The following is a 9,733-nucleotide window of genomic DNA, read 5'->3' on the forward strand; positions in this document are numbered from 1 at the left end:
GGCCCCGCCGCGCGCGCCCGGCCTCCGCCGCACCGCGGCGCCCCGCACAGAGGGGCGGCGCCCGCTCCGCCGCCAATGAGCGGCGGCCGCGGGGGAGGAGCCGCTGGGGAGAGGCGCTGAGCGGCCAATGAGAAGCCGAGGTGGTGTTGCGTCACGAGGGGGCGTGGCGTAGCGCCCCTGGAACTGCGGCGCCCCCTGCAGGCCGCGCTGGGGCGCCGACTGCTCCGGTGCCGGGGCGCAGCGGGGTCCCGGTCGGAGCCCCGGGCACCGCCGCCCTCCGCGGACACGATCTCTTCCTTTCGGAGAAAGCGGCTTCGTCTCCAGCCAGGCAGTACCTTCCCCCGCCGAGGGCGCCGGAGCAGGGGCGCGCAGGAGGCGCCCGCTGTGTGATCAGCCCTGCTGCGCGGAGGGACTCCCGCGCCGCCGGGAGGGACTCACGGCACGGAGCTGCCGCGGGGACTCGCCAAGAGACAGAGCCGAGCCTGCAAAGAAATGGGAAACAAACGTGGATAGGGAAGGAAGGGGCAGGGGGGCCCCTCACGAGGCCCCGCTGCAGCCACCCTCCGCTCTTGTGCCCTGGTCACAGGCGTTCTAGCACCGCTCCATGTTTTGTGTAATGCACTTGTTTTGTGCACCTCTTTGCACACAATTCATACAGACTTTCGTTTTTCCTCATCTCGGCCCTTTGCTAATTCCACAGGCAGGTAAGACGATAATTAATCACAAGCCCAGTAAATTATCCTACACAAAGTGCACTGTCATCTCTAAAACTTTGGAAGGGGCCTTCTCAGACAGCCAGTCATGTCAATTCCCGTTTAACTTCTCAGGATTATCTTGTACGTACATCTGCTTCCAGCGCTGGCATTTCCGGTTGTAGATACAAGCTCCAAGTCTAGCACATGACACTGAAATGTTCAAGGGAACTGGCTGAGCCTTTCATCTCACGGCATCCTCCTGAATTCCTTTAGATGATAGATCTGGTGATGCGAACGTTTGTGTAAGCCAAGTCTGTCAGAGCATCAAGAGGGCCCTGGGGAGAAGTGGAGTAAATCGTCTTCTCTTTCTTGGGGGTCATCTGCACTGCCTAGTCATTTATGAGAGACACACAGAAAACAGGGATGAGGCATCAAAGAGGTGCCCCAGATCTAATGAAACTAAAGAAGCTGAAAGACTGTGGCTATCGGGACATTTTTAAACTGCAATGGGAGAAGGAAAATCAAAGGGGAATTTGGCAGTCTCACAAGTGATCGCAGTTACACGGGTTTAAGCCACAGTTTTCACATAATTTAATCGGGACTTACACAGCTAACTGAGCTCATTTCCCTTTTCAGCTGATAAAAGCCAAGTTATCTGGAGTTGCAACAAACTGACTCTCAAAGCAGCACGTGGCAGAGGACGGAGTCACCCCATCATCAACAACAAGTTTAAAGTGATGACCGCAGATTCCTAAGCCTGGTTTGCTCAAATTTATGAAAGAAAAACTTGAATGTAATAAGTGAAAGCCCAGGACCTGGGCTTTCCCTGTGACCTCACTGGAAGAGCAGCCTCCACATTTCCACCAATGCAGATGAAAAACCCAGGGAGCAACCACACCTCAGAAGTGCATCTGCCAGCTCCTTCCCTGACCTGGTCACCGAAAGGCTTTGGCACAACTCTCCACGTGCCTGGCAGCACTTCAGGCTTCGGCAGAGCTCTCTGTCTCGGAGCTTTCGCAGTGCTCATCCCCTCGGACCTTCTGTCCGCAGGGTTCCCAGAAGGGGACACTTCCTTTCTCCCGGACTCTTGCCTGCAGGACTCTCACATCCCACAGCTGCTCAGTGGGTATCCAGTAGATGGCATCCATGCCTAACACTCATCCTTCGGTTTTCCACCCCACTGCATTTTAGTTATCAGGTGGGCGCAGAGGCCCGGGGAGGCCGCACGAAAGCCCGCAGGGCCTGGGGGGACAGGTGAGTATGGAGGCCAAGGGGAGGATGCACAAAAGCGCTAAGGAACCCCAGGACCACCTGTGGAAGGAGGCCCGGACAGGCTGCATGAAAGACCGCATGGCCCCCAGAGACACGTCGGCATGGAGGCCCAGGGAGGCCGCAAGGAAGACCACAGGATCCCCGGGACCACATGTGCACGGAGGCCCGTGGAGGCTGCACGAAAGCTCGCAGGGCCCCCAGGACCACGGGTGCACGGAAAGCTGCACTATGATCCTGTAAGAACAGGGCTACATAAGTAGAAGAAAAACCCAGTTAAAAAAAAAAACCAAAAATAAAACCAAACCAAAACAAAAAAAAACAGATATGTTTCCAATCCTCCCTCGAAGGCCTTGTCGGTGTGGAGAGAAAATACGGCACAGTTGCACAACCCTTAAGGCAAGGCAGAAGTCCCTGGTGCTGATGTGCAGACCCAGGGACAGAGCAGGGCTGGTCCTGGGGCCGCTCCGCCCCGACGGGGCGGGATGAGCCGCCCGCTCCAGGCTGGGCTGGGTCAAACCCAGAGCGGTCCTGGACGTGCTGGGGTCAGGGAGCCAGCAGCCAGGGCTGTGCCGCGGAGTTGGCAAGTGGCACCAGACCGGCGGGAGCTTCCGTCCTGCTGCTGCTGCTGGGCTGGCGCTCTAGGCCTTGGCAGGCTCTTGGCAGCTCGCAGGGCGGCGGCGGGGACCCCGGGCTGTGCCGGGGGACAGAGCGGAGTCCTTGCTGTCCCACAGGTTGCACGAGTTGCAGAGATTGCTTCGCACGCGGGCAGATCATCGTCCGAAATGGCAGCTGAGGTGAGGGCGAGCTTTGCTTCTCCTGCGGTGCTTGTCTCTGGGGTGTGCTGACAAATGCAGGCTGAACTTAAGCTATGATACAAATTCCTGGCAGCTCAGCCTGCTGTTTCCTTTCTTCAGGTTCTTCCTTCTACCTGCAAGAGATTAATAACTAATGCAGTTCATTCCTGCCTGTTTGTGAATAGGCAGATACTTTACAAGAGCTTGTGCAAACACTTCTCTGCCCAGAAACTGCATTTTCGGTTTCTGTGCCTGCTACATGAAGCACAACTAGTCGCCCTAGCAAGTCATGCTTTCTGTCTGTAGAAATGGCTCCTGCAGCCCTGGCTTCCCCTGCCCCTCGTTACAAACATCCATGAGGTGTCAGTGCACAATGCACTTCCTTATCTGAGCACATCTCTGTACCTATCAAAAGTTCTTTTGACTTAATGCTTCTTGCACTACTTTGTATTAAATCTTCTTTGTGCTGGTTTAATTTTCCTGAACATTTCTAATCCCAAAAGGTCCTCAGACCTCCCCATTCTGCAGTCTGCACTTTATCCAGTTTCACACAAAATTGCTGCCAAAGCCTGCAAAGCAAATCCTGGACACCAGAGGTGCTTCAAAGAGTAACTTCAAACTCTTCATAGTTACTGGAGTGTTTTAATGGAACTGGTTTGTGTTGGCTCAGAGCTCTTCTAACAGTCAAAAAAGTAGCTTAGACACACACACAAAAAGACTTGAGATTGCAAAACTACAAGATATTAGCTTGCACTGCAATCCTCACTGACCTGTGGACTTTTCTTTGCCTCTTTAAGAGGCAAAGAGATTGAAGGCTGGGGGTCTGCAGCTGCCCTGCTGCAGATTCAAACAGGTCCAGCAGCACATGCCCATATAGTTGTTCGGAAGGACAGCACAGGCTCACTCCGCACTCCTGTTGAACGGAGGCATCTTGGAGCCCTCCTGAGCCAGACCTGAGGGCTCAAGGGCTAAATGCTACTGCCAGGGACATGTTCCATCTCTTCCACTCCTTACAAAAGGTCTGTAAGCCCAGTGGCCTTTCTGGTCAGGACTACTGAACTGAAACAACACGCCTGTGTGTGGCCTCAGCATTGGATAAAGAATTAACTAAGTATTAGATAGTCTGTGGGACTATAAGTGAAATTAAGAACCTTGTTATTTACCACTTTCTTTCTCTCAGGGGGATAAACTCTGGGGAGGAAGGTTTGTTGGAAGCACAGATCCCATCCTGGAGATTCTCAACTCCTCCATTGCCATTGACCAGAGGCTGGCTGACGTTGATATCCAGGCGAGCGTGGCTTATGCCAAAGCCTTGGAGAAGGCCAGCATCCTCACTAAACCTGAGCTGGAGAAGATCCTGAGTGGCCTGGAAAAGGTAGTTATGTCCTTGGCACACTGTCCTGTCTCCTCTGGCCCAGCTGCAATTCCCACATGACCATCCCTGAAGCCCTGCTGCCTTGGAGGGATGCACTATGACCTTCCCTACCACCCTCTTCACACTGACCATCCCCTCACAATTCTTTCCCTTTGAATTACGAATGGTCTTTATGAGATGGCACCTGGGACTACATTGTCTCTGGCAGCCTGAGCTACTAACACTCAATGCCTAGAATTGTATAGGGGTGAAGAGCAGGCAGCAGCTAAGCACTTATTAAAAATATCCATTTTTATGATCAGCACAGATCAGCAGAGCTCGCGTGAGACTTCGGCCTACGCTGCCAACGCGATGGCAGAAGTTGCTCTTTAGGATGGGTACCTACACCACCACATGCAGCAGGGGATAAATAGAGGCTGACGGGTGTTTCTGCTGGTGTTTGTTTGCAGATCTCTGAGGAGGTGTCTAAGGGAGTTTTTGTGTTGAATAAAAGTGATGAGGATATCCACACTGCCATCGAACGCAGACTTAAGGTTTGGGTCATTTATTCTCTCCATCCTGCTACTCTGCCTGATATTAAGCACATGTGCCTCTATCCCATGATAAAGCATCTCAGCACCTTGTGGCACTGAAACCCGAGAGGCACAAAATAAGTGTCTCCAGGACCCCTATTGCAGAAGAGATGCGTAGAACCCACCTATGTCCTTTCCCAGAAGAGAGCCCATGGTGACTTACAGGATCCTAGAGCTTGGTCCTTCCAGGCAGGATGGGTCTGCTCTCCTGGGGAGCCTCATGCTTAAGCTTCAGATGCACTGATAGCAATCCCTCTGGTCCACAGGAGCTGATTGGAGATGCTGCTGGAAAGCTGCACACTGGAAGAAGTAGAAATGATCAGGTAGGCATACAGCTGATTGAGTTCTCCTTTAATACAGCTCCTCTTTCTCAGTTTCGAGAGAACATTGATCAGAATCTGATCAGAATGCGCTTTGATTCTCTTACTGGAGAGCAAGACATAGTGACATTCATTTGTCACAGTGACTAAAGACACAGGTGATATGAGGGGAGATGACAGTCCCTCCCATCAGGCCCTCTGCTGAACCCTGTGACAAGGTGTGTCCATTTTACTATGATTGTTCCTGGCTGATCTCCTCCAGGTTGTGACTGACTTGAAGCTGTTCATGAAGAGCTCCATCTCTGTGGTGTCCACTCACCTGCTGCAGCTCATTAAGACCCTGGTGGAACGTGCTGCCATGTAAGTCCTCCCCAGCACCATAACCTCAGCCCTTCTTGGAACACGAGACTTGCAGGTCGCTCTTTGCCAGGCACAGACAGGGGCAACTACAAGGTCTTTGTCTCTTTTCCCCTGCAGAGAAATTGATGTTATCCTCCCTGGCTACACTCACCTGCAAAAAGCTCAGCCCATCAGATGGAGCCAGTTCTTGCTCAGGTAACTGTCTCTGAGTCTCGGCTGTAGCACCTTCTGTTCCCACCTTCTAAGCTGCAGCTGCAGTGGCCCTTGGTCGACACCTCCTCATTCTGACCCCACAGTCAGGTGCTTGGGGAGGAAAGGGCCTTCAGATGCTTCATCTCTCGTGCTCTTTCCTAGCCACGCTGTTGCACTGACCCGTGACTCTGAGCGCCTGGGAGAGATCAAGAAGAGGGTCAATATCTTGCCTTTGGGAAGGTAAGCTCTGCGTTCCCCCCGCGATGCCCACTGCAGAGAGACCACTCAGGATGTCCGCGTCACCTCTGTCCCTTTCTTCCTCGCAGCGGTGCTCTGGCTGGAAACCCACTGGACATTGACAGAGAGCTGCTGCGCAGCGGTAAGTGTCTCCCGACGACTGCGGGTCCAGCCCTAGTGTCTCGGAGGCAGGGACACAGGGACACATTCCCCGCACACCAGCTGGACAGGCACTGTGCAACCCCAGCACAGGGCTGCCGGGTAATAAAGGCAGCCTCTGCAGGACCTTGTCTTGGAGCCAGATCCTTCTTTCCGAAGGACTTGCAAGGTGGGAGCACAGACACAACCACCTCAAGCGCAGCCTGGGGCAGGTAACAAAAGCCCCAGCTCAGTAAAACACTTGGGAGGTGTCTGTGTCCCCCGGGCTACTCCAGGACTTACCTGCCCGCTGTCCAAAGCAGCTGCGGTCGAGCTCCAGCCCTGCCAAGGCTGAACCCCTCTGCCCATCTCTTTCCTTGCAGAGCTGGATTTTGCTTCCATCACCCTGAACAGCATGGATGCCATCAGCGACAGGGATTACGTAGGTGAGCACAGCTCTATTATTTATTCCCTCCTTCATTTAATAACCGTTCTTCTAAGAGTTACCCTATTAGCCTGACTTAACAAGGGGACTGAAAGGCCTCAATAGGAAGTAATCACACTGGCATATAGGCTGGCATCCATAGGCTGCCTAGATTAGGATACACACCTCACTCATAACTGCCCTGCTAACAGCAGTGCTTGCTTACCAAGGTTGAGTTGCTCAGTCATTCATGCTAAGGAAGACTGAAACTCTACATGAAGAAGCAGACTTCCTTTTCACAGAGCAATATAATGTGGGCTTGCCACAAATCATCGATCCTCAGCAAAAGTCCTGCTGTCTTCAGCTCCAGTGTCTCTAGCCTTTCTGGATTGCACTGAGACATAAATTACTTCATATCTTTTATAGTCCATCCACTGTAAGTGTTTCTATACTTAATCTCCCTAGCTTGTCAGCAAACAGACGTGTTTATCGCCTCCTGATATCCCTCCTTCTCTGCAGTGGAATTCCTCTTTGTTGCCACCCTGCTGATGACCCACCTTAGCAGGCTGGCTGAAGATCTCATCATCTACAGTACCAGCGAGTTCGGCCTTGTGACCCTCTCTGATGCCTTCACGTAGGTTTCTGGGTTTCTAGGCAGATTTTTCTTCACCTCTGTCTTTCCTCCTCAGTTACCCACTCCTGAAGGAGACTCGTGGATGTTAAGGGGGTGCCTGGTGCACAAGGCTGACACTAGAATTAACTCTGGGGCCTTTAAAGGCTGCTTTGATGCAAAAGTCTCCTGAACAGTTCCCCCTTTCACTTCAATGACTCTTTGTTACCAATTCCAGTAAGTTCCTTAAATCTGTATTCAGGGGACACTCCTCCCCAGCAACTGCTGGCAGGATCAGGCTGTAGAAGGGCAGGCAGAAAGAGCTTCCTCCTCTGCTGGGAATTCCTGCCAAAGCCCTTCCCAGAAGGGCCCTGCTTTGCAATCCCAATGCCCTTCCTCTTCCTCAGGGTGGCACCACCACAGCGTCCTTAGTCTTGCCTGTTGATACCACCTCTGGAGGGCATTGGGTGGAAACCTCCTTTTTTTCTTCCTCTTTCGGACACAGTTAAAGGCAGGAGTGTATAAGAACTCAACAAAAAACTCCAAAACTGAAGGCTTGGCTCTGGGAAATACAAGAAACTACAAGCAATTAGTGCTGTCCTACACCTACACCTACATACATGTCCAATACAAGAAGAACTATGTGTTGCTCCTAGTGAGCTGGGCGAGCACATGGCAAGGCCTGTCTGCACTTTATCCCTGCAGATAGCATTTTCCAGGGACCGAGAAGCCTTTTTCTCTGTTAAATCCAAACTTTTACTTTCAGCACTGGCAGCAGTCTGATGCCTCAGAAGAAAAACCCTGATAGTTTGGAACTGATCCGTGGGAAAGCAGGCCGTGTGCTTGGACGGGTGAGGCTGCTGAGGTGGTGGAATGGGGGAGCTGCTCAGAGACGGGTTACTGAAGCTCTGGAAGGGACAATATCTCCTGCCCTGGGAAGATCTTCTTCAAGGCACTCTGTGAAGAAATGTGTTGGTCTTAGCTCTGTGTCACTGCTGCTGAAACATGCATCCCTTCGTATTGCTAAGTGCCTTTCCATTCCTCTTCTTTCCTGCAGCTTGTCTCTATTATCACGGTTCTCAAAGCACTTCCAAGCACCTACAACAAGGACCTGCAGGTAAAACAAATATTTGCTCTCAGTCTATTTTTCTGAAAAGACACAAGTGTCTCCTGAGCTGCAAGCAGTTCTTGCCACTAGCTCCCTCTGTGCAGGACCTAAGTAAGGGGATGAGGCCCTGCATGCTCCAGCTCAGGCTGCAGCCCTGGGGAACCCCTCAGGTGTCTGCACTGCTCTGCTGGCCTCGCTGCTCAGGCTGCCGGCTTTCCAGCTGCTTCAGGTTGCCTTACTGCAACCCCTCTCCATCCGTGTTATCACACAGGAGGACAAGGAGGCTGTCTTTGATGTGGTGGACACCGTGACTGCTGTGCTGCAGGTCGCCACTGGAGTCATTTCGACCCTCCAAGTAAGGCTTTGGTTCCTCATTACTTCACACACTCTGTCCCTGCTTGCATCCACGAGGATGCCATTCCTGATGGACTGACAGCGGGAAGGGAGCCTGGTTCCACACTCACCCAGCGGGGCACTGCAGCCCCTTCATCAGCTGCTCAGATCCATTCTGCTCTGGGGTCACATGGGTTGAGGGCCTTGCAGAGCCTGCTCCCTTCTGGATGAAAAGCCCTCCCTGTGACAGCAGTGTGTCCCAGGCAGGAGCTGACGGTGATGTCTCCCTATGACCCTTCCCTCTGCAGATCAGCAAGGAGAACATGGAGAAGGCTTTGACCCCTGAAATGCTGGCCACTGACCTGGCTCTCTACTTGGTTCGTAAAGGAGTAAGTATCACGGGGAGACTCTGAGCTTGGTTTCTTTAGACTCACAATGCTGTAGTATTTTACTGTAGAAAACAATATTTACTCCTGTAGTTCTGTCTCCTAGTGCCTTCTCTTTCACATCTCAGAAAACTCGGAGTCAGACTGCATTGCCCTAACCCAAAAGCAAAATAACCAAACAACCCCCCCAAAAAAGAGAGAGCACGTGTCCATCTCTGAGTCTGCTCTCCAGCTACCTGCTCACTGACCGTTGTCTCTGCTGCGTCTTGCAGATGCCATTCAGACAAGCCCACACTGCTGTTGGAAAAGCTGTCCACCTTGCTGAGACTAAGGGCATCACCATCAACAATCTCACCCTGGAGGACCTGAAGAGCATCAGGTTTGTCTCTCTGCTTTTTGCCATAGTATGTGGCAGCAAAGAGCACCCATCACTCTCTATTCACTCCTCTTCTCTTTGCCTTCCCAGCCCTCTGTTTGCCAGCGACGTGTCCCAGGTCTTCAACGTCATCAACAGCGTGGAGCAGTACACAGCCCTAGGAGGTACCGCCAAGAGCAGCGTGACCACCCAGATTGAGCAGCTGAGGGAGCTGCTGAAGAAGCTGAAGGAACAAGCTTAGAGTGTGGGGAGATATCCCGTGTATGCAGCTTTGCGCTTATCCCACTGGTCTGGAGTTAACAAGCACCCTGGTGCATTGTAGTTCACTCAAACTCCTGGCTTACATATCTCTTCTCTAGGCAATATTGAGCTGGGCCTCTTTGGCCTTCATGACCCTGAGGAAAGGTTCATTGGAAAAGATGCAAAAGGTTCATTGGAAAAGATGAGAAGTGGAAAGCCTTAATAAGGAATGAGTTCTCTTTTGCTTACTGCAGTGTTTCTCTGCTTTAACACATGTATCCCTCCCTAGCAAAGTTAGCTA

General features: G+C 52.2%; 1 protein-coding gene across 2 annotated transcripts; it reads left to right on the forward strand.

The window, feature by feature from the left end:
* Positions 1–2,684: 2,684 nt before the first annotated feature.
* ASL (argininosuccinate lyase) lies at positions 2,685–9,662 on the forward strand. 2 transcript variants are annotated; one of them, XM_026036975.1, is made up of 17 exons: positions 2,685–2,761; positions 3,942–4,136; positions 4,586–4,669; positions 4,975–5,031; positions 5,291–5,388; positions 5,506–5,583; positions 5,743–5,820; positions 5,907–5,959; positions 6,339–6,401; positions 6,899–7,013; positions 7,756–7,840; positions 8,047–8,106; positions 8,369–8,452; positions 8,739–8,819; positions 9,089–9,195; positions 9,283–9,453; positions 9,552–9,565. In XM_026036975.1, exons 1-16 carry the CDS (start codon positions 2,750–2,752, stop codon positions 9,431–9,433), a joined length of 1,401 nt encoding a protein of 466 aa, XP_025892760.1. In that variant the 5' UTR covers positions 2,685–2,749; the 3' UTR covers positions 9,434–9,453; positions 9,552–9,565. The 2 variants fall into 2 exon arrangements, with proteins under 2 accessions (XP_025892760.1, XP_025892759.1); XM_026036974.1 differs by having other exon boundaries at positions 9,283–9,662.
* The last annotated feature ends 71 nt before the right edge of the window (positions 9,663–9,733 follow it).

The sequence above is a fragment of the Nothoprocta perdicaria genome, unplaced genomic scaffold (assembly GCF_003342845.1).
Source record: "Nothoprocta perdicaria isolate Ctin4 unplaced genomic scaffold, notPer1 scaffold_189, whole genome shotgun sequence".
NCBI classification, from domain to species: Eukaryota; Metazoa; Chordata; class Aves; order Tinamiformes; family Tinamidae; genus Nothoprocta; species Nothoprocta perdicaria.

What these genes read in the sequence shown, in the direction of transcription:
- ASL (XM_026036974.1), top strand. An exon ending in CAGAGAGCTGCTGCGCAGCG is followed by an intron (nt 5,960 to 6,338) that starts GTAAGTGTCTCC and finishes CTTTCCTTGCAG; the next exon opens with AGCTGGATTTTGCTTCCATC. An exon ending in GAGTCATTTCGACCCTCCAA is followed by an intron (nt 8,453 to 8,738) that starts GTAAGGCTTTGG and finishes TTCCCTCTGCAG; the next exon opens with ATCAGCAAGGAGAACATGGA.